Source organism: Macaca nemestrina, chromosome 5, assembly GCF_043159975.1.
Source record: "Macaca nemestrina isolate mMacNem1 chromosome 5, mMacNem.hap1, whole genome shotgun sequence".
Taxonomy (NCBI): domain Eukaryota; kingdom Metazoa; phylum Chordata; class Mammalia; order Primates; family Cercopithecidae; genus Macaca; species Macaca nemestrina.
This window is the reverse complement of record NC_092129.1, coordinates 166,444,834-166,472,696: the sequence shown is the minus strand read 5'-3', so window position 1 is coordinate 166,472,696 and position 27,863 is coordinate 166,444,834. Positions and strand designations below refer to the sequence as shown.

Here is a 27,863-nt window from a genome sequence, read left to right as displayed (position 1 = left end):
CTGCAAGCTCCGCCTCCCGGGTTTACGCCATTCTCCTACCTCAGTCGCCGAGTAGCTGGGACTACAGGCGCCTGCCACCACGCCTGGCTAATTTTTTGTGTTTTTAGTAGAGATGGGGTTTCACAGTGTTAGCCAGGATGGTTCAATCTCCTGACCTCGTGATCCATCCGCCTCAGCCTCCCCAAAGTGCTGGGATTACAGGCGTGAGCCACCGCGCCCGGCCCATGTTCTTATAATAAATACTTTTAAGACTTAACTCAAAGCCACCTCCTCTATAAAGCCTTTCCCAGTTCTCACCTCTGTCTCCTCAATGATAGAACTGACCACTCCCTCCTTTGGGTTCACACTTGACCCCCATACCTGTTTACCTGGCAGTCTCTCCCGTCTAGTCTGTCATACTCTCAACAACCAAAATGGTGTTTCACCCATCTATGCATTCCCAATACCTGTCATAGTATCCAACGCTTAAAATGCTCAGTAAATGAGTACAGAAGTGAATTTGTGACTAGAGAGGGTGGAGAAAGTCTACACACTCAGCCGAGGAAACTCAGGGAAAACAGAGTCACTTTTTTTTAGAACCAGCTGGGGCTATCTCGAGCCATAGTGTATGCCAGTGACTCTCTGCTCTGTTTGCACAGTAGAATTGCCTGGAGGGTATTTAGAAAATATGGATGGCGGGGTCCTAAAAAAGCCAGTTAAATCAGAATCTTTAGGGGTGAGCCTAGACATAGGTATTTTTTAGAGACACCTCTGAGATTCTAGTGTGCAGTCAGAATCAAGAACCACCGGTGCAGGGCATTCCTGAAATGACTGCAGCCAGACTACAGGGGAATGAGAGCAGACTCCTACGGTGCTGCTGAGCAGAACACCCAGGTGGCAAATAGCTCCTCCTCCAAGGGAAAAGCATGAGCATCACTGGCCTATGACACAGGCACAGCCTTGTAATCAATGATGAGGAATGCCTTCAAGAGCGACGCCAGATGGTACCACTTAAATATTTTATGACTCAGCTCCAAGGAAGTTTGTTGAGAGGAAATACAGGTTGAGCATTCCTAGTCTGAAAAATCTGAAATTAAAAATGCTCCAAAATCCAAAACTTTTTGAGCACTGACATGGTGCTACAAGTGGAAAATTCCACACTTGTCCTCATGTGACAGGTTAAAACGCAGGTGTACAACACATAGTTTATTCAGAATGCCTCCTCACCCCTAGAGGACCCACTTCCTGGTCTTTCAACTGCTTCTGATGTTTCTTCTCACCTAAAAAAAAAAATACAGGGTACAGTGTGCAGTAGCTTTTTTTTTTTTTTTTGAGACAAGGTCTTGCTCTGTCACCCAGGCTGGAATGCAGCAGCACTATCACGGCTCACTACAGCCTCGAACTCCTGGGCCCAAGAGATCCTCCCACCTTAGCCTCCAGAGTAGCTGAGATTACAGATGTGGCCACCACGCCCGGCTAATTTTTTAAATATTTTGTAGAGACAGGGCCTCGCTATGTTGCTCAGGCTGGTCTCAAACTCCTGACCTCAGGTGATCCACCTGCCTTGGCCTCCCAAAGTGCTGGGATTACAGGCGTGAGCCACCACGCCCAGCCATACAATAACTTTTTAATCAAAACAGCATCGTAGTGGATACTGAAAGCCTACCATTGTTTGTTGTTGTTTATAGCTATTCAGGTTTTCTGACGGTGCTACTGTGCTGCTTATTTAACCTTCACTCATTCTTTTTTTTCACTCATTAAAATTTTTCCCATTTTTTCATTTTTCATTAACAGTATGTCATAGTTTTTACTATTATGTACTTATGTGTGAATAAGTATAAAAAAATATTGCTTCTCAGTAGCACATAAATTCAGTCAGGAATGATGGTGATACCAAACAACTACAGACTGTCCACATGGGTGGCTAAGATAGTGACACTTTTGCTTTCTGATGGATCAGTGTACTCAAGCTTTCTTTCAGGCACAACCTTATGTAAAATATTACATAAAATTGCCTTCGGACTATGTTAATAAGGTTATATAAAACATAAATGAGCTGGGCGTGGTGGCTCACAGCTGTAATCCCAGAACTTTGGGAGGCTGAGGTGGGCAGGTCACCTGAGGTCAGGAGTTCGAGATTAACCTGGCCAACATGGTGAAACCCCGTCTCTAATACAAAAATTAGCTGGGCGTGATGGCACATGCCTGCAGTCCCAGCTACTCGGGAGGCTGAGGCAGGAGAATCGCTTGAACCGGGAGGTGGAGGTTGCAGTGAGCCAAGATTGCGCCATTGCACTCCAGCCTGGGTGACAAGAGCGAGACTCCATCTCAAAAATATATATATATAAATAAAAATAAATGACTTTCATGTTTAGACTTGGGTTCCATCCCCAAGATAACTCGTTACATATATTCAAATATTCCAGGATCCAAAAAAAAAAAAAAAAAAGATGAATTCTGTAACACTTCTAGTCCCAAGCATTTTAGATAAGCGATACTCAACCTATACTTACAGAGATGCAAACCTTCCTCCTTCTCATGGAAAACACTGCAGGAGAGATCTTGGGAGCCCTTTAGTTCACTGACAAGGAAAGGGAAAGAAAGTAAAGAATTTTGGAATCCCACACTTTTTTGGGATTCTTTTGGCTGTAACAGAAACAAAGGAAAAAGCTTAAGCAACTCTAAATTTCAAGATTAAGATTCAACATTGTTTCAGGCATAGTTGGATCGAGGACAGAAATATGTCATAAGGGAACTTTCTCTGTTTCTCCATCTCTTGGTTCCACTTTTCTCTGTGTTGGTTTCAGTTTCCCATAAGGTTAATTCATGTGGCAGCAAAAATGGCCACCAGCAGCTATAGGCCCGTTTCATCCTTACATGTACCTGTAGTCCAGTGAACAGAAAGTATCTCTTTTCAGATGCTACAGAATCCCAGAGATGACTCTATGTAACCCAGTCACATCATATTCTTATCCCTGAACCTGGGGCTGGGGAATGCAATTCTCTCTTCCAGAACCATAGGGGTGGAGTCAGTCTCATCTGAACCACATAGATTAAGAATGTGGGGTGGCACTGTTCTCCAAAGAGATGCTAAATAGGAAGAGATACGTCTATTTCAGGTGATTCAACTGGTATACCCTCCTGAGATTATGATCCTGTTATAATTACTATTCTTTGGTTACAATCCAAAGAATCTGACTCTGGATAATAAGGAAAAAAATACCGTAAGATATTGGTTCACTCACACAATCAAAGGGAAAGGTAAAAAATCGGGCCTTGAAATGATCAGGAACCAGGATAGTCTAAAGAAAGAGTAACAGGGCCGGGCGCGGTGGCTCAAGCCTGTAATCCCAGCACTTTGGGAGGCCGAGACGGGCGGATCACGAGGTCAGGAGATCGAGACCATCCTGGCTAACACGGTGAAACCCCGTCTCTACTAAGAAATACAAAAAACTAGCCGGGCGAGGTGGCGGGCGCCTGTAGTCCCAGCTACCTGGGAGGCTGAGGCCGGAGAATGGCGTGAACCCGGGAGGCGGAGCTTGCATTGAGCTGAGATCCGGCCACTGCACTCCAGCCTGGGCTACAGAGTGAGACTCTGTCTCAAAAAAAAAAAAAAAAGAAAAAAAGAAAGCGTAACAGAACTTACGGGCAGTCCTTTTAGACTGATGGATCTCCAACCACTTGCAGCCATCATTCGAGATTCAGATTCTACGGAGACAAAAATCTGATTGGCCTGTATCCAAGGAAGAGGGAGCAGGCAGGTGGAATCGGGTTTGACAGTCCCATCCGTGCAAGAATCAGAAGAATGAGGGAGGGGCAGTTTTCCTAAGCATAAGCAAGATGCTGTTCCTGGAAGGGAGAAAGGACGTTGGGCAGTAATAAACAAAAGCCGTTCAACTACACACCCAAATGGTCCCTGTCCCTCTCTCACTCTGCTCTCAAATCTCAGAGGCCAGAGCAAGTAAGGATTCAATAAAGACCAAGCCAACTTTCTGCAATTTTGCTTCCTATATTAGCTAAAAGTATCCAATGTGTTTGCAGTAAAATGTTCTAGCTTGGATCTGACATCTCAAACATTGAATAACAATTACAGAAGCTTTCTAATGTAGCTCTGTCCGGAGCTGCACAACCCGGCCATAGCGAATAATAATTAAGGATTAAACGCCTGAGCTGTGTTCATTTCCACCCCACACCTTCTCCCTATCTTTGCCTTTTTTCCCCTGTACTAATACCTCATTAAAGATGGCGCTCTTCCTGCTTCTTCTTCACTCACTTTTCCCACGCCCGGGAAAATTGTTACTTAATAGCGCAAGCGCAACATGAGGTCTGACCGGAGAAACCGAAACTAACCTGGCCACGCCCTCGGCAATGAGATCATTTCCGCCTTAGCCCAACCCCTTCCCTTCCAAGTGTATATAAGGCAGTGCATTACCGCCATTAAATGAGACTTGATCAGAGCACTGTCTTGTCTCCGTTTTTCGTGTCTCTTGTTCCCCAAATTCCCACCCCCCTCTTCCAGGGCCTGCTCTGACTATCCCGCGGGCCGGGATATAGCTCTGTTCTTGAGACTTCTAAATGCATGCTTCTGCACAAAGACCTGGTCCGCCTGGAAGAGGGTCATCTTTTCCAGTATCAACCACTTGGGGAAGCAAAGGATTTGCAGGACTCAGGAAAAAATCTCTTAAGTGACTATCTGGATGTAAAGGATCTCGCTATAACAGTGCAGGAAATGAATTGGAGCAGGTCAAGACTAGAGAAGACAGGAGGCAGGGAGACCGGTGGGATTGTAGGTGGTATGTAGCAGTCTGTGGTATAGATGTGCCAGTACAGGTTTTACCAGCCTGCTAGTTATATAAAGTTTACAATCAATGCTGCAACCTTGAACAATAGTCATTTTGCTTATATGCAATAATTGTAGGATACATTCCTACAACTAAAAATGCTGAGTCTGAGGGTATATATATATTTTTTCAAATGGGGTCTCACTGTTGCCTATACTGGAGTGCAGTGGTGTGGTCACAGCTCAGTGGAACCTCTGTATCTCAGGTTCAAGAGATCCTCCCACTTCAGCCTCTAGAGTGGCTGGGACTACAGGCATCCACCACTATGCTTGGCTAGTTTTTTTTTTTTTTTTTTTTGAGACGGAGTCTCGCTCTGTTGCCCAGGCTGGAGTGCTGTGGCTCGATCTCGGCTCACTACAAGCTCCGCCTCCCGGGTTCACGCCATTCTCCTGCCCCAGCCTCCCGAGTAGCTGGGACTACAGGCGCCTGCCACCTCGCCCGGCTAATTTTTTTTGTATTTTTTTTAGTAGAGACGGGGTTTCACCGTGTTAGCCAGGATGGTCTCGATCTCCTGACCTCGTGATCCACCCGTCTCGGCCTCCCAAAGTGCTGGGATTACAGGCTTGAGCCACCGTGCCCGGCCTTAAATTTTTTTATAGAGACAGGGTTTCACTATGTTGCCCAGGCTGGTCTTGAACTCTTCAAATCATGTAATCCTCCTGCCTCGGCTTTCCAAAGCGCTAGGATTAAAGGTGTGAGCCACCACACCTGGCCCACATTTCTAATTATGACTGATATTGTTAAATTGCCCTACATAGAGATTCTACCAGTTTACACTGCCAACAAAGAAAGCCACTGGCCTAGATCAATGGTTCTCCAACTTTAGTGTTCACCAGAACCACGTGGAGGTCTTGTTAAAACCTCCATGTGGTGGGCCCCAGGTCCAAAGTTTCTGATTCAGAAGGTCAGATGTGGGGCCTAAGAATCTGCACTACTAAAAAGTTTCCAGATGTATTTTGAAAATCACTGCAACAGATCAATTTGGCTTCCACTTTATAGACCTGTTCTCCCCAAGTCAGGAAGTTCCTCTTCAATTCTGTGAGCTTTTCTCTATCTCCATTTTGCTTAACTTTTCTGCTATATTTTAGATGTCTGTCTTTTTCTTTCTTTTCTTCTCTTTCTTCCTTTTCTTTTCTTTCTCTTTCTCTCCCTTCCTTTTCTTTTCTTTCTCTTCTTTCTCTCCCTTCCTTCCTTTTTTCTTTTTTTTCTTTCTTCTTTTTTTCCCTCACTCCCTCCCCTCCCTCCTTCCTTCCTTCTTTCCTCTTTTTCTCTCGCTCTCTCCCTTCCTTCCCTCCCTCCCTCCCTCTTTCTTTCTTTCTTCCTCCCCCTACCCCTTTCTCTTCTCTTCTTATTTGGTCCTGTTAAGTATTCTTTCCTTGGCTCTCCTGTCCCTAAATGGACTCGGGCTTCATTTATTAGCCCACAGCTTTTCACCCAGAAGGAAAGCTCATTCCTTCTCAAGACTAAAAATATAAAGAGAATGTAAAGGCTGATGGGTGTCGGGTGGCAGGCGCCTATAATCCCAGCTACTAGGGAGGCTGAGGCAGAAGAATTGCTTGAACCTGGGAGGCTGAGGTTGCAGTGAGCCAAGATTGCACCACTGCACTGCAGCCTGGGTGACAGAGAGAGACTCCATCTCAAAATAAATAAATAAACAAACAAACAAATAAAAAGAATGTAAAGGCTGAAGCCATCTTTTGATCCCAACAGGAAAGTTTGCATTGCTAAGACAGAAACCAGATCCTGATGACATTATTTGAACCCTCTCTATTCAGCCATACCTGATGCCAGCCTTATTTTTTTTTAATCAGAGCAATTAAAAAAAAAAAAATCAAACAGCAATTTTGATGGCAATACCCTATCCCAGCTTTTCCTCACTCCCAGCCCCCTTCTGCTCCCTGAAGCAAGCTCATTGTTAGGCAGTTATTTTCTTGCATATGACAGTAAGTTATTTTTGCTTTTTACAAAATCAGGACACTGACAAATGTGTCTTGAAGAAGGCTTCATTTAATTTCCACAAAGGTGATCCTGAATACTTTCAACTATTTGAGTTGCTTAATCTGATATTTGCTTTACTTGCTTCCATAATTCTAAATAAGGTGTTTACTTCAATTTTTAAAAATCTATTGCAGATGTTAATCATCTACTGAGTTTATAAGAGATCAGCTTTCAGCTAACTTACACCTTACCCCACTTCCTGTATTTCCCATGCTTTATAATTAAATACATCACACTTTTGGTTAAAATAGTGGTATTGCTAGGGCTGGGTGTGGTGGCTCACGCCTGTAATACCAGCATTTTGGGAGGCCAAGGTGGGTGGATCACAAGGTCAGGAGTTTGAGACCAGCTTGGCCAACATAGTGAAACCCCGTCTCTACTAAAAAAATACAAAAGCTAGCAGGGCATGGTGGTGGGCGCCTGTAATCCCAGCTTCTCAGGAGGCTGAGGCAGGAGAACTGCTTGAACTCGGGAGGCAGAGGTTGCGGTGAGCCGAGATCATGCCATTACACTCCAGCCCGGCAACAGTGCAAGACTCCATCTCAAAAAAAAAAAAAAAAAAAAAAAAAAAAAAAAGTAGTATTGCTGTTGCTTTGACTGTAAATATTATTCAATCATGAGCCAAGGAATTTATGACTGTTTTCTTTCCTTACTTGGGTTGTTGTTTTGGGGTTTTTTGGTTTTGTTTTTGCTTTTCCTGGTGTTAGTGATTGCTTTTCTTTTTTAAAATATTTGGTTCTCTGTACATCTATCCAACTATTTTTTAAAATTTGTCAAATTCTCATCAATATTATTCTCAAAAGATCAAACATATCATAATGTATAGATTTTATTTTTGTTAAGACTTCTTTTCTTACTGATACTCTGTTTTTGTTTGTTTGTTTTGAGATGGAGTCTCGCTCTGTCGCCCCGGCTAGAGTGCAGCGGTGTGATCTCAGTTCACTGCAACCTCTGCCTCCTGGGTTCAGGCGATTCTCCTGCCTCAGCCTCCTGAGTAGCTGGGACTACATGTGTGTGCCACCACACCCAGCTAATTGTTGTATTTTTAGTAGAGACAGAGTTTCACCAAATTGGCCAGGCTGCTCTCGAACTCCCGATCTTGTGATCTACCCACCTTGGCCTCCCAAAGTGCTTGGATTACAGGCATGAGCCACTGGGTCCGGCCTACGCTGTTATTTTTTATCCGTCAGTTGCTGGTAGGTTCCAGGGTAGAGTGATAAACTGCAAAACAAAGTTTTTATTTCTGGACTCCAAATAACACCATAAAAAAAGGTATTTTCTGGGACCATTGAGTCTCTTGAAAGAATACTCCAATATCTGCTTAAGAGTTATTCCAAGAGCAGGGTTGGAGAAAAATTGGAGGATGAGGAGCCACTATTCAGCATACAGACTTTCGTTTAATTTGCTTCGTTTAAGCACTGTGCTTTACTTCCAATTTCCAAAGTACCATATACCTCCAAGTTCTCAATCTCTCCTTCAATCAAGGACTTTCTACCTTGCAAAAATACATGTAACTTGTAGGTTTGTAACTTTATTCCTTTGTTTTATTTCAATGAGTGTTGTGGACAGGAGATAAGTACATGTGGTCAATTCATCATGCTTTTACAGACTATTTTTCTCAAACTCGTTTAACTCAGGAATTAGTCTTGCAGGGTCTAATTTTCAAAAAGTCATTTATTTTTACATCTCACTCCATGCTTCTGAGTTGCATTTCCTTCTTATGAAGTATATATATCTTTTGGAGTTTAGAGTGAAGGTATATGAGTAGAAAACTCTCCATTTTTGTCAGTTTCTTCAACAGCTTAATGGTTTATTATAAGGTGAACATCCTTGTAATCACTTCCTAAACCAAGAAATAGAACTTTGTCAGCCACACCAGAAGCCTGTCCGTGTGCTCCATCCCAATCACAAACTCCTTTCACCCCCATCACTATCCTGACTTTTAAAATAACCACTTCTTTTTGCATTTAAGTATGTCCCTAGACATTATAGTCTTATTCATTAATTTAATGTCTTTTATGCCTCCTTTAAGCTATAGGTTCTATTTCCTCCCCCAACTTACAATATATATGTTGAATAACCCAGTTGTTTACTTTGCAGGGTTCCCTATGGTCTGGATTTTGCAGATTGCACACTCATGGCATATTTCAATACGCTCCTTTGTCCTCTATTTCTGTAAACTGGCAGTTGGATCAAGAAGCTTCAGCACACTCAGGTTTAATCCCTTTGGTAAAACTACACATTACTATGAATTAACATATTTAAACATATATGACGGGTTTCAGTCCATTCTAATTATTACCTTTATTGAAACTCAAATTGTCCTATCCATGGCCAATAGGAGCCTCTTCTAGTTGGCTGGGTCCTTTGGACATGACTCCAGAAGTCTTTAATAATTTCTCTGCTCTCTAGTATAAGAAGATATTTCATGCTCATTCCATACATTTCCTGCCCTAAACCTAGAATCCCTTGTTTCTTTTAGTGGGACTTGGCATTTCATACTGTGCACCCAAGAACACACACACGACTATATATATATAGATATATGTATATAGTCATGTGCTGCATAACGACATTTTGGTCAACAATGAATGTCATATACAACTGTGATCCCACAAGATTATAACAGAGCTGAAAAATTCCTATTGCCTAATGACATCTTTATTTCATTTTATTTTGAGACAGGGTCTTGTTCTGTCGCCCAGACCAGAGTGCAGTGGCACAATCACATAGTGACATTTTCATGATCCTGACCCTGTGTAGTCCTAGGCTAATGTGTGTTTGTGTCTTCATTTGTAACAAAAAAGCTTAAAAAGTAAAAAATAATTATTAAAAATTTTAAAAATAAAAAGCTTATAGAATAAGGATACAAAGAAAATATTTTTGTACAGTTGTACAATGTGTTCGCATTTTAAGCCAAGTGTTATTACAAAAGAGTGGAAAAGTTTTCAAAAAATCAAAAAGTTTATAAGCTAAAAAGTTGCAATAAACTAAAGGTAATTTATTATGGAAGAAAACATTTTTAAATAAATTTAGTGTAGCCTAAGTGTACAGTTTTTATCCAGTCTCCAGTAGTGTGCAGTGATGTCCTCGGCCTTCACATTCACTCACTCACTCACTGACTCACCCACAGAAACTTCAGTCCCGCAAGCTCCATTTATGGTAAGTGTCCTACACAGGTATATCGTTTTTATCCCTTTATACTGTATTTTTACTGTATTTTCTATGTTTCAATATATTTAAATGTACAAATACCATTGTGTCACAACTGCCTGCAGTAATCAGTACATTAATATGCTGTACAGGTTTGTAGCCTGGGAGCAATAGGCTATACCATATAGCCTAGGTATATAGTAGGCTGTACCATATAGGTATGTGTAAGTAGTACAGTCTGTGGTGTTCCCATAACGACGAAGTCACCTAATGATGCATTTCTCAGAACATATCCCTGTTGTTAAGTGATTCACGACCTGCATGCGTGTGTGTGTGTGTGTGTGTGTGTGTGTATGTGAAATGTTAGGATATTTTTTTTTTTTCAGAAAAAAATTTTTTGAATTATAATGTGTTATAATTAGTTCTGTTACCTGTCTTTGGTTTTCTTTATCAGGGACTCCTAATCTATATGTTGGATCTTCTTTGCCTATTTTCAATATTTATCATTTCTCACAAATTATTTGTTTACATTTATTTTTGATTAAAAAAACTCATTTTCAAATTGTATTTCTTTTCAGACACTATTGTATTTTCTTACTCTTTTATTCCTTGTACTTTAGTCGTCTTTTCTGAAATTAGTTTTTCTTTTATTTCTAACTCTTTCCCAAGTGCTGTTACTTCATTCCTTTTTCTACTTCTGGCTTATTTTGCAGTTTCATGTCTCATATCATTTTATATCTTTACAGTGACACTGTGCCGGGTGTTACATAAACAGTGGTGGTATTCAAAACAAAGTGCATGTCTCCAATAATCATATTTCACTCATTCCAAGCCACATTTATTTCTTTGTTTCTGTTTCTCTTGTTTCCCTCACCCCAACTTGGAATGCTTGTTTAAATATTAAAATTTTCTCATAGCTGATTTTAAAATGAAATCTGTAAGGGTAAACTTTTCTAGCTATAGGCTGCGATAACCTTTCCCTTATTTTGAGTTATTGAATAGGTTTTCAATTTTCTTGACAGTCCATCCCTTGAACCTAGATCATTAGCTTTTTAAGGAAAAAAGTTATGGCTTTTTATATCTCCCAGAAAAAGAATGACTCTGGGGCTGGGTGCAGTGGCTCACACCTGTAATCTCAGTACTTTGGGAGGACAAGGCAGGTGGATTGCTTGAGCCCAGGAGTTTGGGACTGGCCTGGGCAACGCAGCGAGATCCCCATATCTACAAAAAATGAAAAAATGAGCAGGGGGCAGTGGCACATGCTTGTAGTCCCAGTCACTTGGGCTGAGGTGGGAGGATGGTTTGAACCTGGGAGGTCAAGGCTACAGTGAGGCATGCCTGTACTGCTGCACTCCAGCCTAGGTGACAGAGTGAGACCCTGTCTTTAAAAAAACAAAGAGAAAGAAAAAAAAGAATGACCCTGAGCATTGTTAGAACCCAGAGAACAATAACCCAAAATGAAGACCTCAGAAGCAAAAGCTTTTTCCCACCTTCTGCAACCCTCCTTTCTCTCAATCCCATTCTTACCCTCCCCCAATCCCCAAGGCTAGTCATAGAAACTGGAATCCGGCAGGGCGCGGTGGCTTAAGCCTGTAATCCCAGCACTTTGGGAGGCCAAGACGGGCAGATCAGGAGGTCAGGAGATCAAGACCATCCTGGCTAACATGGTGAAACCCCGTCTTTACTAAAAAATACAAAAAACTAGCCGGGTGAGGTGGCGGGCGCCTGTAGTCCCAGCTACTCGGGAGGCTGAGGCAGGAGAATGGCGTAAACCCGGGAGGCAGAGCTTGCAGTGAGCTGAGATCCGGCCACTGCACTCCAGCCTGGGTGACAGAGTGAGACTCCGTCTCAAAAAAAAAAAAAAAAAAAAAGAAACTGGAATCCGTCTTCCCCAAGGCAGGGCATAGAAACCAAACCCCACCGTTTCCTAAAGCCAGCCACAAACCTAAAAATATTACTTTAACCTCCCCGCACCCTTTTCTGTGCAAAAATTGTACATAAAGAAATTATCTGGCCGAGGGCAGTGACTCACATCTGTAACCCAGCATTTTGGGAGGCCGAGGCAGGTGGATCACCTGAGGTCAGGAGTTCAAGACCAGCCTAGCCAAGATGGTGAAACCCCGTCTCAACTAAAAATACAAAAAAAAAATTAGCTGGGTGTGGTGGTGGGCAACTGTAATTCCAGCTACTTCGGGAGGCTGATAGGAGAATCACTTGAACGCAGGAGTGGGAGGTTGCAGTGAGCTGAGATCACACCATCGCACTCCAGCCTGGGCCACAAAAGCGAAACTCTGTCAAAAAAAAAAAAAAAAAAAGAAGGAAAATAAAAGAAAGAAATTATCTGATCTACCTTGTTTAACTGTTGTAGGCCACAGCCCCCATTCCAGAGGGTCCTGTTCCATACCCAGAAGGAAGGAATGCTGCAGAGAGCCCAAGGAGAATCTAGACAGGCCTTGCTGGGCTTCCTGCCTGTTGGCGTTAAGAGTGTTTTTTGTCCAATCATTTTGCTATACGGCTGTCCATGCTTTGTTGAACCTGAGCATACAAATACACAATCTCCCTTGTTATCTTTGGGTCTTCATTCTGAAGGCTACCGTGTCACATAAAACGATGATCAAATCAATGTCTATGTCTTCTCTCCTATTAACTGCCTCCTGTCAGTGACTTTCAGAGAACCTTCGGAGGGCGAAGTTTTCCCTTGGCCCGGACAGCATCATCATTAATATCATTAATAAATATTCCCACAGTATTTGGCCCTTCTGTGTCCTTTGTATGGTGCTGGGGATACAATGACATATCGCTGCAGAGATTTTCAAATGTAAAAGAAGAGGGATTATACTGATTTAAAAGCTGAATTTTGTCCTCACCCTGGAGCTAGTCTGCATTTACGAAAACTTACTTTCCACTGCGGTAGACACACACTTTCTACTCCAGCGAACTGTGCCTTTCCTCAAATCTAGTCTCAAATTTAGGTGCCTTTTCATTTTCTGTTATGGAAAGGTCCTCAGTATATCCCAGGCTTTGGAGCCTTTTGTTAGTAGTCTAGCCTGTGCATAATTTCCCCTTCCTCTGAATTATACATAGCACCTCACTACTTATATTTTAATATATTTTCCTACGTCTCAGTGGTACCAATATATTAATATAGGTTCCAGTTTAGTTTGGTTTTTTTTTTTTTTTTTTTTTTTTTGAGACGGAGTCTCGCTCTGTCGCCCAGGCTGGAGTGCAGTGGCGCAATCTCGGCTCACTGCAAGCTCCGCCTCCCGGGTTCACGCCATTCTCCTGCCTCAGCCTCCCCAGTAGCTGGGACTACAGGCGCCCGCCCCTGCGCCCGGCTAATTTTTTCTATTTTTAGTAGAGACGGGGTTTCACCATGGTCTCGATCTCCTGACCTTGTGATCCGCCCACCTCGGCCTCCCAAAGTGCTGGGATTACAGGCGTGAGCCACCACGCCCGGCCTAGTTTGGTTTTTAATTTCTTATCTTCTAAGGGGATAGATGCGTTCTGTACCACCTTCTCGAGTACTAATGGTTAACTGGAATGGAGCACAAAACAACAGTCGCGGTTCTGCAACAGAAAAGGCTGCGCTGGCCCTGGGACCTGTCTCGGAAATGCTCCTCATCCATCTGCAGTTTCTCCCAGGACAACTAGGCCCAACCCCACGTGAACATACAGAGAGGCCTCGGGCCACAGACTTAAAGCCGTAAAAGGGAGGAGGCGACGGTCTCGTCCCAGTTACCGACAAGCCAGCGACTACTAGGGCCCGAACCTGGGACTGCAGACGCACCTCCCCGCCCTCCCTTCCCAGCTCCGCCCGGCGGCGGGCGACGCTCCTGAGGGGCGGGGCTTCCGCTTCCGGCGGGGGATTGTTGACGCCTGCGGCTGCTGCGGTGGCGACCGGGCTGTTCGGGAGGGGCTATTGGGGCAGGGAAACGGAGCAGTGACAGGTACCCCGGAGGGTGCTGCTGAGGTGACTATGGCCGAGGGGCACGAGGAAGCCCGAGGCCGCCCTCCCGGGCAGGACGATGGCGGAGGGGACCACGAGCTCGTCCCTTCCCTGAGAGGCCCTGCTACCACCGCCGTCCCATGCCCCCGCGACGACCCCCAAGCCGAACCCCAGGCCCCGGGTCGGCCCATAGCCCCGGGCCTCGCGGCCGCCGCCGCCACCGACGAATTGGATTCGCCGCGCGAGCTCAGGAATCGCGGGGAGGCGGCCTCCGGCTCCGGTCCAGGGCTGCAGGAGCAGGCGGACTGCGAGGCGCCCGAAGCCGCGGCGCCGCGGGAGAGACCGGCGCGGCTGAGCGCCCGCGAGTACTCCCGGCAAGTGCACGAGTGGCTGTGGCAGTCCTACTGCGGCTACCTCACCTGGCACAGCGGCCTGGCCGCCTTCCCCGCCTACTGCAGCCCCCAGCCGTCCCCGCAGAGCTTCCCTTCGGGCGGCGCTCCTGTTCCCCAGGCCGCGGCGCCGCCGCCCCCGCAGCTGGGCTATTACAACCCCTTCTACTTCCTGAGTCCCGGGGCCGTGGGGCCTGACCCGCGGACAGCTGCCGGCATCAGCACCCCTGCTCCAGTCGCGGGCCTGGGACCCCGGGCTCCTCATGTGCAGGCGTCGGTCCGGGCCACTCCAGTGACGAGGGTAGGATCCGCAGCCCCTTCGCGAAGCCCGAGCGAGACCGGGCGACAGGCAGGTGAGAAGCGCGAGGTGGAGGCGGGGCAGAGTAGAAGTGTCTTCGGGGACCTGTGGGGTGGAGCTGGCACGCTTTTTAGACCTGTAACTGCTGCTGCTACTCTAATTAATCATCCTGCCCGTGCACTAGCTATCGTTTGTCCAGGCCCTAAATTCCCAAAATGTACAAGGAGGCAATACGGGTTTCATTGTCCTTTAGACCTGGCACTCCGAATTGATTCCTTTACTCATGGGACTAGTTGTTTCCTCGTGAAAAGAAATTGCTCTTCAAACCATCCTCTTCCTTTGGTTTTCATGCTCTGCAGAGTGAGGTCCAAAGCTAAATTCGCAAATGGCAAACCCAGTTTTGGAGGGGCTCGACTGGTGATGCTGGAAATTCTTCAGACATTGGCAACTTAGGACAGTGGAACTGACCGGATATAAAAGGAGATTGACATGGATACAAGTGGAGTTAGGAAGCCCGGGCTTATTGATCTTGTATATTGTGGAATTGTTTTTGCTTCTGTGTGTGAACTAGAATATTTTGAATTAGGTACACTTCTTAGTTTACTATTTAATCCATTAGTTAAGACTTTTCGTTATTTAGCCACAGATAGATGGCACAAGAACTAATAGATGCCTCTGATGCCAGTCAGAATTTAGGATGACAGACAGATACTCATTGGGATTATTTTAAAGAAAGCAAAACTAAAAAAAAATGAGGGGGGCGTTACAGGGATTTACTTTGTACTAATTGCCAATATTTAACCTTGATTTGCACTAAAAAATGTTTAATTTTGTTGTCACTTAGATGTGATCACCTGGATTCTCCTCGTTAGAATTCTAGTGAAATATATTGGATACCCTAATCGAATTTATCTGTGAAATCAGTTTTTTGGGGGGAAATTGGGCAGGGTACAAGGTCTGCTTCTATCGCCCAACCTGGATAGTGCAGTGGCGCGATCTTGGCTCACTGCAACCTCTGCCTCCCAGGTTCAAGCCATCCTGCCACCCCAGCTTCCCTAGTAGCTGGGACTATAGGCATGCGCCACCACGCCCGGCTAATTTTTGTATTTTTTGTTGAGACGGGGTTTCGCCATGTTGGCAAGGGCCAGACTGGTCTGGAACTCCTGGCCTCAAGCAATCCGCCCGCCTCGGCCTTCCGAAGTGCTGAGTTTACAGATGTGAGTCACTGTGCCTGGCCGTGTGAAATCAATTTTTAAACGTTAAAGTGATGAAAGCAAACTTTTAAGTTCAGTAAATAGTGGAGTACTGTTACTCTGTTTTAGTAACATGGGTTCTTGGTGGAATCAATATCAATAGTTGCTGCAAGGTTATAAATATTGTTTTTTAAGTTGTACCTTGACTTTCTTTACCAATTCATTACATGGCTTGTGTTCCAAGTCTTGTGTGAAATGATTCATTTTTCCTAACTTTTTTTTTTTTTTAATTTACAGGCAGAGAATATGTTATTCCATCCTTGGCCCACAGATTTATGGCAGAGATGGTGGATTTCTTTATTCTCTTCTTTATAAAAGCAACCATTGTCTTAAGCATTATGCACCTCAGTGGGATAAAGTAAGTTGAGGACATTTGCAGAAAGGTTTTAATTTCTACTCTTCAAAGATCTTGTTTTGTTACATTCTGTCTGTCTACATGTGATTATATGGATAATGGGCTTGTCAGTGTCTTGATTTCTTTATAAGAGCTTTGTCACATTTATTGTTTTCTTGTTGATTTTAAGAAATATTTACAAAGGAAAAAAATAACTTACTGAATTCTGTAAGATGTATGGGAATCTCACCTATCAAAAATAGATAAAAAGAGCCTCCAAACCTGCTTTGATTTTATTCACCTATTCTTTTAGGCCAGGAACTAATTTACCTCTCACTATCCTGTTCCTTCTTGCTATCTTGTAGAGTCTCTAAAGACAAAGGTATAAAGAGCTTTTGGTAGGTGAATTAATAATCAACTAGGTGGCATTTCCAAATGGGATTGCTTATACTGTGGGGCAAGTCCCAAGTGAACTTCAAATTGAGACATTTGAGTAATCCTTCCAGATTAACAATAATCATAATAGCAGTTATCACTTCCTGAGTACTTTCTATATGCCATATATTGAGCTTGCTCACTTCTTTATATGGATTCTTATTTAATCTTAATACCAAGATGAGGTGTAGAGATTAATACCACCATTTTATAGAGTTGGAAATTTGGGTTTGTGAAAAGTTGAGCACAGAACTTAAAATGTTACAAAGGTAGTAAATGACAGTCAAGATACAAACCTGTGCAGTCAAATTACAGGGTCCTTGCCAGAAACCTGTTACTGTGATTTCTCCCTGTCCCTCCCTCTCTCACCCCACTACACATCCAGTGAAATACCAACTCCTTTATGTTCAATTTCCTGAATAGCTTTCAACCCCAGACCTCTTCACTGCCAGATCATTTTTCTTTTTTTGAGACAGGGTCTTGCTCTGTCACCCAGGCTGGAGTGCAGTAGTACAATCACGGCTCACTGCAGCCTTGATCTCCTGTGCCCAAGCTATACTCCCACCTCAGCCTCTCAAGGGGCTGGGACCACAGGTATGCTCCACTATGCCTAGCTAATTAAAACAATTTTTTTTTTTTTTTTTTTTTGTAGAGACGGGGTCTCCCTATGTTGCCCAGGCTGGTCTCAAACTCCTGTGCTCAAATAATCCTCCAGCCTCAGCTTCCCAAAGTGCTGAGATTACAAGCATGAGCCACTGCACCTGGCCCATTTTTTAATCATCATTGCTTCTCCCTCCTCCAATTAGTGTCATCTCTTGCTTGGATTATAGCAGAAGCCTTCTAGTGGTAACTCAGTCTCCTGTTTTATCTCAATCCAGTCTCTGGTATAAAACCAAAGTGATCATAGATCCTGGTTCTGCTCCTTTCCTACCTTAAAACCCTTCAGTAGTTTCTCTTTTTAAAATTTTTATTATTTTTGGTTTTTTAGAGATGGGGTCTATGTTGCCCAGGTTGTTTTCAAAATCCTGGACTCAGGCAATCCTCCCACCTCAGCCTCCGAAAGTGCTGGGATTACATGCGTGAGCCACCATGCTCAGACCCTTCAGTGGTTTCTCTTTACCAGCAGGATAAAGTCTGAATTTCATCATGTGGTTTATACTCAGGAGGCTGTCTCAGCCTCCTGACTAGGTGGGACTACAGGTACATACCACCACACCCTGCCTTTATTTCTTAATCACTGCCACCTCTCACATTTAGTATATGAGCCACACCAAACTGCTTACAGCTTCTATCACATACTATCTTTCTCCAAGACTTTCTCTCCTGCTGTTCCCTCTTTCTGGAACATTATTCCCTCTTAGTCTAACTTCTCTTCATCCTTCAGGTCCTCGTCTGTCTTTTCTGGGAAACCTTCACAAGGTTAAGTGTACCTGGTGTGTGTTTCCATAGTATTCTAGGTTCTCCATCACAGTACTCATCCCACTTTATTATTGCTGCTTATTTATTGTTCTGTTTTCTTTGCTAGGTTAGACCCTCCATGAAAGCAGGGACCATGTGAATTCATTCACCCTTATTTCCCAGGGGCTAGTACAGTGTCTACTCATGATAATGCTGCTTATTTATTGAATAAACTAATGAATACTTTATGATACTAGATGGTTGGGAATCTAAAGATCAGTTTGGAATTTCAATTAAAATGTATGACTTACACTAATGAAAAAAAATCAGTGCTACTATTCTGGTAACTAATTGTTTATAACCCCAAACTATTATTTTGTGTAGGGATATCTCTAAGTTTGCTATGCATTATATAATAGAAGAAATAGATGAAGACACATCAATGGAAGACTTGCAGAAAATGATGGTTGTGGCTCTTATATACAGATTATTAGTTTGTTTCTATGAGGTAAGCTACTGACTTCAGCAAGAATTAATATTTAACAATCTAATTTTATGTTTTTACATTTAATTTTTTTGAGACAGGTCTTGCTCTGTTGCCCAGGCTGGAGTGCAGTGGTGTGATCTTGGCTCACTGCAACCTCTGCCTCCTGAGTTCAAGTGATTCTCCTGTCTCAGCCTCCTGAGTAGGTGGGACTACAGGTGCATACCACCACACCCGGCTAATTTTTGTATTTTTAGTAGAGACAGGGTTTTGCCATGTAAGCCAGGCTGGTCTCAAACTCCCGGCCTCAGTGATCCGCCCACCTTGGCCTCCCAAAGTGCTACGATTACAGGCATGAGCTGCCGCACCCAGCCAACAGTCTAATTTTAGATTATCAGCCCAAGACAAAAAAGTAATAGAAATTTATAATCATTCATGTCTTTTCCGTATGTTTACTTTTCTGTTTTCCAAATTTTAACTAATCATTACGTTAAAACTTTTGGAAAAGAGACATTTTACAATTTCTTTGTAATATTTCTCAGTCTTAGAAATTCAAATAAAATTTCACTCATAGATTGTGGTCCAAAAATGTAAATTGGTTGTGGAACTTCCAATGTAGTTTTCCGCAGAAACAACTTGCTACAAAGTATAGTAGTCGTAGAGAAATATTACAGGAGACAGACATCTCGTGGTATTGGACATGTTAGAGACCTACAGAAATGCATTAAGTTAAATGGTTAACTTTTGAGTATTCTGTGTAATTCTTTCAACTTGAAAAATTAGAACATGAAATAATACGGTAGGAAAAGTTTATCTTTAAAATTGGTATGGTTGAGCCAGTAAGTTATTTTAAAATCATCCTTCTTTCCTTAGATAATTTGCATTTGGGGAGCAGGTGGAGCTACCCCAGGGAAGTTCCTACTGGGGCTTCGAGTTGTGACATGTGATACATCAGTGCTTATTGCACCAAGTCGGGTTTTAGTGATTCCTTCCTCAAATGTGAGCATTACAACGTAAGTCCTTTTCTTAGCTTAATCTACTACATACTTATGAAAATAATGTGTTTTAGAATATTGGGTTTTTTTCTTCATAGCATATAGATAAGCTTGTATTAAGTTTAAAACAAAGTTTGAATATTTATTTCAGCTGTGTTACATGATTGTAGACCTCTTTTACACTCTTTTACAGTATATATTTTCAAGATGATCTTTTTTTTTTTTTTTCTTTTTTTTTCTTTTTTTTTTTTTTGAGACAGAGTCTTGCTCTGTTGCCCAGGGTGGAGTGCAGTGGCACAATCTCGGCTCACTGCAAGCTCCGCCTCCCGGGTTCAAGCGATTCTCCTGCCTCAGCCTCCTGAGTAGCTGGGACTACAGGCACCTGCTACCACACCTGGCTAATTTTTTGTATTTTTAGTAGAGACAGGGTTTCACTGTTTTAGCCCAGATGGTCTCCATCTCCTGACCTCATGATCCGCCTGCCTCGGCCTCCCAAAGTGCTGGGATTACAGGCATGAGTCACTGTGCCCGGCCTCAAGATGATCATTTTATGAATTACAAGTCACAATACGAGAGGATGATTTGGGTGTTGATGCTGTATTAGTGCTCCATGGCCAGCTTTATTATTCTCTGGATCTGTGGACATTAGGTCCGGTACTAATCTGCCTTGAGTCTCCATTTGGCCATACCTGTCATTATTCCATCTTGAATAGGCACTAAGAGTTTTGACAGCTATGCATTCGTGCATCTTTCTCCTGCTGTTAGGTGAGAGCTTGTAATACTGCAGTACTCAAGGTTAACTGTTGGCATCTAGCGCTGGGGGAAAAGGTATAACCAGTGATAATGGAAATTGTGGAGGTGAGTGGCTGGTAGTCAGTTGAGCCAAACAAGATATTGGCTGCAATTTTTGCCAGAATGATTCAGAGCTGGATTGTTACATCAAGAAATACAAACAAGTGACTATAGAAACTTTGGTTTTGCCATCTTCAAATTTTTCTTAAAATTTGGTAGTCATAAACCTACTTCTTTTAATAAGAGTCAGTAATGGCTAGTGTTTATTGAGTACTTTTTACATACCTGCACTGTTAGTAACACTGCGTGTGTATTAACTAATTTAATGCTAACAACCTCAAGAATAGATACTGTTGTTCCCTTTTTGCAGATGTGGAGATGTAGAATACAACTAGTAATTGGTAGAAGATGGATCTGAATTTAGTCTGGATTCAGAACCCACACTCATAGCCACTGTACTTTTCTGCAGCCCTTCAGTGCACTAAAAGGCAGAAATCTAACATAAGTAGGATAATGGTCCATTCTGAGTGATTGCTGAAAGCTTTTAAAAGCTTTGCTTAATCACTGGATCCCACAAAGGGAAATGCTGATTAAAGAACACACAGTACTTTAAAATGCAAGTTCTTTCTATAAGGTAGACAAATGGGACTACAGTAAGCATACTCAGAAAATACTCAGAATTCATGTTCATTTCTTCTGAGAAAATACTAGAAAGCTCTGTAAACCCTTAGTTCAATATTCTGAGACATGTTTATTATTGCTTTTTATGTTCAAGTTCTAAGGTCTTTTATGTTGTTGAAGTCTTTAGAAATAGCCCAGGTGGTTTGATTATGATACATTGCTACTTGAAAATATATCAAAGATAAAAATTCTCTCAACTATACTTTGAATGTCTTTTTCCCTGTAGACTTTTGTAGAGAAGTATGATTGTGTTTTAAATGTCTGTTTTGAACTTGATGGGATACCATTAATCTGTATGTGGTTTGATGTGTAACTTACCTGATATTTTTGTTTTAACATTTTAGGTCCACTATACGAGCTTTGATCAAGAATTTTTCGATTGCTTCTTTTTTCCCTGCTTTCATCACACTGCTGTTTTTTCAGCATAATCGAACAGCTTATGACATTGTAGCAGGAACCATTGTGGTAAAAAGAAATGGAGTCAGATGATGCCCCCTAAAGCCCTGATTTCCACACACTATAATGACAAGACTAAATTATGTATCAAGGCCATCAGTATCCCTGGGTTATACACTAATTGATGATTTAGAAATTAAAGCAGTCACTCCAGTGTGATGCAGGTGACTACTCTGAAAGTATTGATTTTACTTGAATGCCAAAGAACTTTTCCAGAAGAAAAAACCTATTAAATTCAAGTATTAAAATGTTTAGATCAAAAAGGCAAATGATTTTATAAACAATGGACAGTATGTACTTTCTTAAGATCTAAGGCACTTTCTTAAGATCTAAGAATTTGCTGAAAGCATTTTCAGCTTTGAAATCTCCAAATGAAACTTTAAATTTTGGTTTATCCCAAAATAATGGAAAATGTCCAGTTGTGTTTTGTAAACACCTGTGTAACTCATCTTTTAGTTTACTTTCTGGGGAAATTGTCTTTGGTGTTTAGGGGAGGGAATGAGAACACAAATTGGATAATCCACTGTCTCCCATCCCAGGAGATCTGGTGAGTTGGCTGCGAGAGAAAGGGACAAGTGAGGCAGGCCTAGCAGTTCCCTTACCTGAAGTTTTCCAATCCATACTGCAGTTCCCTCTGGTAATGATGAAACTTTACAACTATTCTTAATGCTTGAACATGTATTTAGGGGCAAGTTTCTTATGATGATGAAAAAGTATTAAGTCACATTGCTTACGTTAATTGGTATTTTTTAAAGGTAAGTTAGTGATTACTTTTAATGGTGGGGGAGTAAGTTTTCAGTGTAAATTGAACTTACAATTTTATGTGCAAGTGTTTTCAGTGCCCTGAATCAGACTATAAATATGTGGGGAGAAATTACCTCCATCAAACAGTTGCATATTTACTGTAAAAGTATTCCCAGTATGTGTGCAGCATGAAGAAAGTATTAGTGCTTCTCAGTGTTCTCAATGAGTGTAAATTCTGTTTATATACAGCTTATTCATACTACTTTCCTTATATTTTATATAGTTCCATGACTTGAAACATCGAGTTAAAAAAAATCTTAGTATTTCATGATTAACTCTAAATACTCTTAATAGCTTGCAAAATATTAGCAATTTTCCCATTATGGACTATTCTCTCTAAAGCAAGGGAGACTATCATTCCCAGACGTTATTCTAGGTTCTTTAAGCTCATTTTGGGTCTGCTAAAGTTTGGGGGGAAATGTTAAGCAAAGTGATACTGTGTATATTGCCATTTTGCTTTATTCTTCTGTTGAAGCAAAATTATGGGGTTTTATTCTGTGTGTGCTTTTCCTAGATGTCCCATTTAGCTTGCTGAGATATACCTGTACTATTTATGGTTTAAGTTTTCATTTTTAGGTATTTTCTCCAGCTCTGACATCATTTTCCAAAGACACACTAAACTGCATTGCACAGTTCAAAAATTGATTACTTAAGGGATCAATCTAGGCAGTATTCTTGGTCTTAAAATTAATAGCAAACATAGTACATGTCTATTATCACTATATTAATTTTCAAAGGTTTTTCTTTTACATTTAAAACTGTGACAACAGATACATTTGATTATAGAAACAGTCTATTAATAATTTTATTATAAAATTTCATAAACCATGTTTTTCAGAATAAGTTTATATCAAATCCAACTTCCCAGAAACACTAATAGTTAAGTATGTCAATGTACTAAATAAATCATTCACTTGCACCCATGGGGAAGAGTTAGTGTTACTGCCCTTCACAGTGAAAAAAAGAAGAAAAATCTTTCATTTTTAAAATTAGGAGATGTTACATAACTTGACACTTTAGTAGGGTATACACTAGCATTAGTTTATACAACACTTTTGCCACTGGGGAATTCAAGTTGAAATGTCCCTCAGTCATATAGGTCTGGAGTACATCTTTCTTTCATAATTTCTGCTCAGATAATTGAATAGTTTACCATCTAGGTCATTTTCATTTATACTATAAAACAAAAACAAACTAGTCCAGTTAAACTTTTTATATTTAGAATATTGCACATTTTCTATATATGAGTCATTCAGATTAGTATCTGTAGGTTCAGTCAGATCCAACCATGGATTCGAGTTATTATACTATATAACCCTACAAAATACATAGAAATATTATTTGCCTTTATAATAGAACCCAAGAGTCTGTTTCAATTTATGAATTCAGCATTTGTGCAGAGATTTTGATTCCCAAAGTTTGGGAAAAAGTGACAAAACAGTGAGGGAAGAAGGAACCAGGCCTTAGTGCCACATATTTTTCTCTTGGGGTTGTAAGGTAGTCTCCTGCTTTCCAGAACACTGTATTATATTTCACGTATAGACCTCATTTTCTGTGTCAAAGTATAATTCCCATGCTGAAACTGTAGCCTAAAAAGGCAAAAGAAAGTTGTCTTCATTGTACAAACATATTCATCACTTTAACAAGGTAATAAGGGAACAAAATTTAGTATTCAAGCTGAGTGAGAATACCATTTCAATGAGCATGTCCCTAAGATAAACCAGAATTGGCAGTTAATTTGGATGTCTAGAAAATCTGTTCCCACCAGTAAAATTATCCTGAGTGGCTAATGCACCTTGAGAAAAATCTGGCGTACTGAGTAACACTCATGTGGGAGCCAAGAGCTGGGTAAGCCTTACCTTGAGACTACTCTGTGACTACAGAAATACAGCCAGCACTTTTCGAACTTCACTTGTATCATAAAGATTTTCACTTTACGCCTTCACTTGTATCATAAAGAGTATTGCCCAACTGAACTTTGCTCCCACTGGTTCAGGAGTTATTTTTGCCTGAGCACTCACCTTCCGGTTTTACCCAAGCATATAGGATAGAAAAAAATGCGTTATATTTGGGAGCTACTTCACCCAAATTACAAAATGAGTCTGTGTTTTTAGTTTCAAGTGACAGTAAAAGGATTTGTTCCCTTCAGTGACTTGAGTGTTTTAGTTATGCATTCTAGCAAAGGAAGGGTAGAAAGGAATTGAAAACTAATTTACACTAGTTGCTACTTGGGAATAAAGGGCTTTTTGAGGGAGGTATGGATATTAAATGTTTTCATTATGTACTTATCCCTATGAAAACAGGCAGTTGTTTCTTTGAATATGCCTAAATAACAGTATTCCTAAAATCTGACAAGTAATATGTCAATTACTTGATATTCCTTGTCTCCAGTACGACAGGCCACTCCTGACATCCCATGCTTGCCTGGATAAAGTTCCTCATTTCAAACAGTGTACATATTTCTTTGCAGTTCATTATAGTAAGGCTTGACCTGTCAACAGTATCTTGATGGCCCACCTATAAATAAAATTCAGCATTCTATTTTTAATAATTTGTATGCCACCAATTTGTATTGTCTCAATAAATACTTAGTCATCAATGTATCTGTGTTTTGTCTGTTTCTTTGAGATGGTTCGCTCTGGAATCTCCTGCTTAGGGAGTCCTTGCTTCTAAATACAGCTTTTCCAGTGGGTTTAGCAGTAAACTAGAATGCTTTCAGAAATAGAGATCTGTGAAAAAAGAATCGTCCATCTTTAGGGACGATTTAGCAGGCACACTCACAAGTTACCTGTACATGAATTAAGCTTACTATTAAACTAATCCAGTCCTTCAAGAGTTGTTAACCATCACAACCACCACACAAGTCTCATCTGGGCAATTTAAACTCAGTTCTGACCTTAAAAGCCTTTCCCGTTCTTTTATGAACAGGTCCAGAGAGAAAGGGCAGGAAGCAAAACAACAGGTTCCTCACTCAACAAGGGCAAAGATAATAAAGGATAAACTAAGAGTGTAGCTAAAAGATGGTCCAAGTCCTATAGACAATGTATTGCTGTTATGAGCCTAGCCACAAACTTAATGTTTTGGAACTACAGTGGATTTTTGAGACAAGTTTACAAAAGGTGCCCCATACTACAAAAGGAAATGAAGTCTCTGGCTGACGTGGTCATACAGCTGATGCATGTAGCTACACCTACTACCCCCACTTTCTCAATTTTACTAGACCAAATTTGTCAGTTTCCATTAAATGGACCGGCCAAAATAACCTTTACACTGTATTTTACTTTTCCAAAGTAAAATAATACTTTCCAATTAAAAAGTTATTCACAGGCTTAACCAGCATATGGCCTGGTTATATGTTGTTAAAATTAGTTCAATAACTTCAAATAATTAGATGAAACAAGTAATTTCAAAGGAGAATTTGTAACAAGTATTAGTAGGCGGCTTAAAGACATTTTTCAGTGGTCTGAACTGTACCTTTTTCTCAATGCCCGGAATTGTAATTACTCAAAACACTTTACTTTTAAAGTGACACCCCCAAACCTCAGTGCATCAGTCAGCCAGGTGCTTATTTGATGATGCAGACTTTTGGACCCCATCCGGACCCAGTCAGTCTCTGGTGATGGGGCCCTAGAACATATATTTGACATACCCTGCCAAATACTACTAACAGTACATTCAGTGAGCCACCAGTCCTCTGGTCAACCAAATTGTAAAAACACCTACCTAATTATTCAATTAAAGTTTCTGAACATGACTTTCCTCCCTTCAGATATTATTTTTCGTTAAAAAAAATTCCTGGCTGGGCTCGGTAGCTTGCACCTGTAATTTCAGCACGTTGGAAGGCAAGAGGATCGGATATCGAGTCCCTGTCTCTACAAAAAATAAAAAACTTAGCATGGTGGCACACACCTGTAGTCCCCAGCTACTCTGGAGACTGAGGCAGGAAGATTGCTTGAGCTGAGGAGTTGAGGGATGCAGTGAGCTATGATCGCACCACTGCATTCCAGCCTGGGTGACAGAGGGAGACCCTGTCAATCCATTTTCATTACTCACTGGCCCAGCATGAGAAGTATGGGCTTTTATTACTTTCTTTCCAACATTTGTTTTCCCCGCTATCCACAAATATCAATTTTCACTTGTGTTTGCAGCACACAACCCAAAGCAAGGTCGGGCATGTGGCTCACGCCTGTAATCCCAGCACTGTGGGAGGCCAAGGCGGGCAGATCGCAAGGTCAGGAGGTTGAGACCAGCTTGGCCAACATGGCAAAACCCTGTCTCTATTAAAAATACAAAAATTAGCCAGGTGTGGTGGAGCACACCTGTAGTCCCAGCTACTCGGGTGACTGAGGCAGGAGAATCACTTGAACCCAAGAGGCAGAGGTTCCCAAGAATTAAAGTAGACTGAAAAAAGCCCAAAGTTCTGAATGCAGTCCTATAGATTTCTCAGGTTGGGGGCTGAAGATTCCATTTTTAACATAAACCAGACTAAGTATGGTTTCAGTGACTTTTTATTTAAAGAGTACTAAATAAAAGTAAACATTATTTCTAGCAATTTTTAGAGAAAAGCAGAATGCTTCAGCCATAGGGGCCTAGAGAATGGCTAAGAACTAACTTAACTTCTCAGCAGTAAGACACAAATTCCATTACCTCTTCCAGTATTCATCGCCACATTTGGCCCCTTCAACAGGTGTCAAATATATACTGCTAAGAAAGCGAAATTTCTACCCCCAACCAGCATTTGATGTACTAACATATCTCAAGTAAGAAAAATACCTTGAATTCTAAATTTAAACTGCAACCAGGCCAAGCCCGGTGGCTCACGACTGTAATCCCAGCACTTTGGGAGCCCGAGGCGGGTGGATCATTAGGTCAAGAGATCAAGACCAGACTGGCCAACCTGGTAAAACCCTGTCTCTACTGAAAATACAGACACAAAAATTAGCCGGCCGTGGTGGCAGGCAACTGTAATCACAGCTACTCAGGAGGCTGAGGCAGGAGAATTGCTTGAACTGAGGCGACAGAGGTTGCAGTGAACTGAGACCGCACCACTGCACTCCAGCCTGGGTGACAGAGCAAGACTCCATCTTGGAAAAAAAGAAACTCCAACCAACCAGAAGTTCAGCAAATTAAAACTGAGCACAAAATAACTGTACATTCAAACTGAAAAATAAAATTACCAAACATTGTTCCAAGAGCTCTTTTAGGGACCACAGGAGTCCAGTTTAACCAAAAAAAAAAAAAAAAAAAAAAACGAATGCAGTAAAATAATACAAAAGAAAGTGCAGCTGACCCTTGAACGCACGTTTGAACTGTGAATCCACTTATCACGGGCTTTTCTTTTTTTTTTTTTTTTAACCCAACCGAGCACAGATCAAAAGCACAGTATTCATGGGATGTAAAACCTGCACATTCAGAGGCTTGGCTCAGGTTCTGCAGGGGCCACTGCTGGACTTGAGTATGCGTGAATTTGTGGATTTTGGTATGGGGGCGGGGGATTTGGAGGAGTGTGGTTCTGGGAACAATTTCTTCTGCACACACCAAGAAACAACTAGTTTTTGTGTATGTATCTCCAAGAATTTTAATAAACACTATCCAGTAACTTACCAAGGAAGATAGAAGCACAAAGA

At 41.7% G+C, this 27,863-nt stretch overlaps 1 protein-coding gene and 1 long non-coding RNA gene across 3 annotated transcripts; one reads left to right on the top strand and one right to left on the bottom strand.

Annotated features, from left to right (window-relative positions):
* Positions 1 to 273: 273 nt before the first annotated feature.
* On the bottom strand, positions 274 to 13,098 carry LOC105482492 (uncharacterized). 2 transcript variants are annotated; one of them, XR_011624006.1, is made up of 4 exons: positions 12,322 to 13,098; positions 3,626 to 3,828; positions 2,493 to 2,560; positions 274 to 1,259 (listed from the first exon to the last, which is right to left on the bottom strand). It is a non-coding gene; the product is annotated as an uncharacterized lncRNA (long non-coding RNA). The 2 variants fall into 2 exon arrangements; XR_987654.2 differs by lacking the exon at positions 12,322 to 13,098 and adding an exon at positions 4,212 to 4,317.
* Positions 13,099 to 13,833: 735 nt separating this feature from the next.
* LOC105482491 (family with sequence similarity 8 member A1) lies at positions 13,834 to 24,837 on the top strand. Its single transcript, XM_011742625.2, has 5 exons — positions 13,834 to 14,659; positions 16,095 to 16,215; positions 18,409 to 18,532; positions 19,382 to 19,521; positions 21,321 to 24,837. The coding sequence occupies exons 1-5, from the start codon at positions 13,948 to 13,950 to the stop codon at positions 21,463 to 21,465; spliced, it is 1,242 nt and encodes a 413-aa protein (XP_011740927.1). The 5' UTR covers positions 13,834 to 13,947; the 3' UTR covers positions 21,466 to 24,837.
* Positions 24,838 to 27,863: the final 3,026 nt, after the last annotated feature.

Bases quoted from the DNA above. Each gene is read 5' to 3' on its own strand.
- LOC105482491 (XM_011742625.2), top strand. From the start codon at position 13,948: ATGGCCGAGGGGCACGAGGAAGCCCGAGGCCGCCCTCCCGGGCAGGAC. The intron at 14,660-16,094 runs GTGAGAAGCGCG...TTTAATTTACAG, and splicing joins CGAGACCGGGCGACAGGCAG to GCAGAGAATATGTTATTCCA. The intron at 18,533-19,381 runs GTAAGCTACTGA...TTCTTTCCTTAG, and splicing joins TATTAGTTTGTTTCTATGAG to ATAATTTGCATTTGGGGAGC.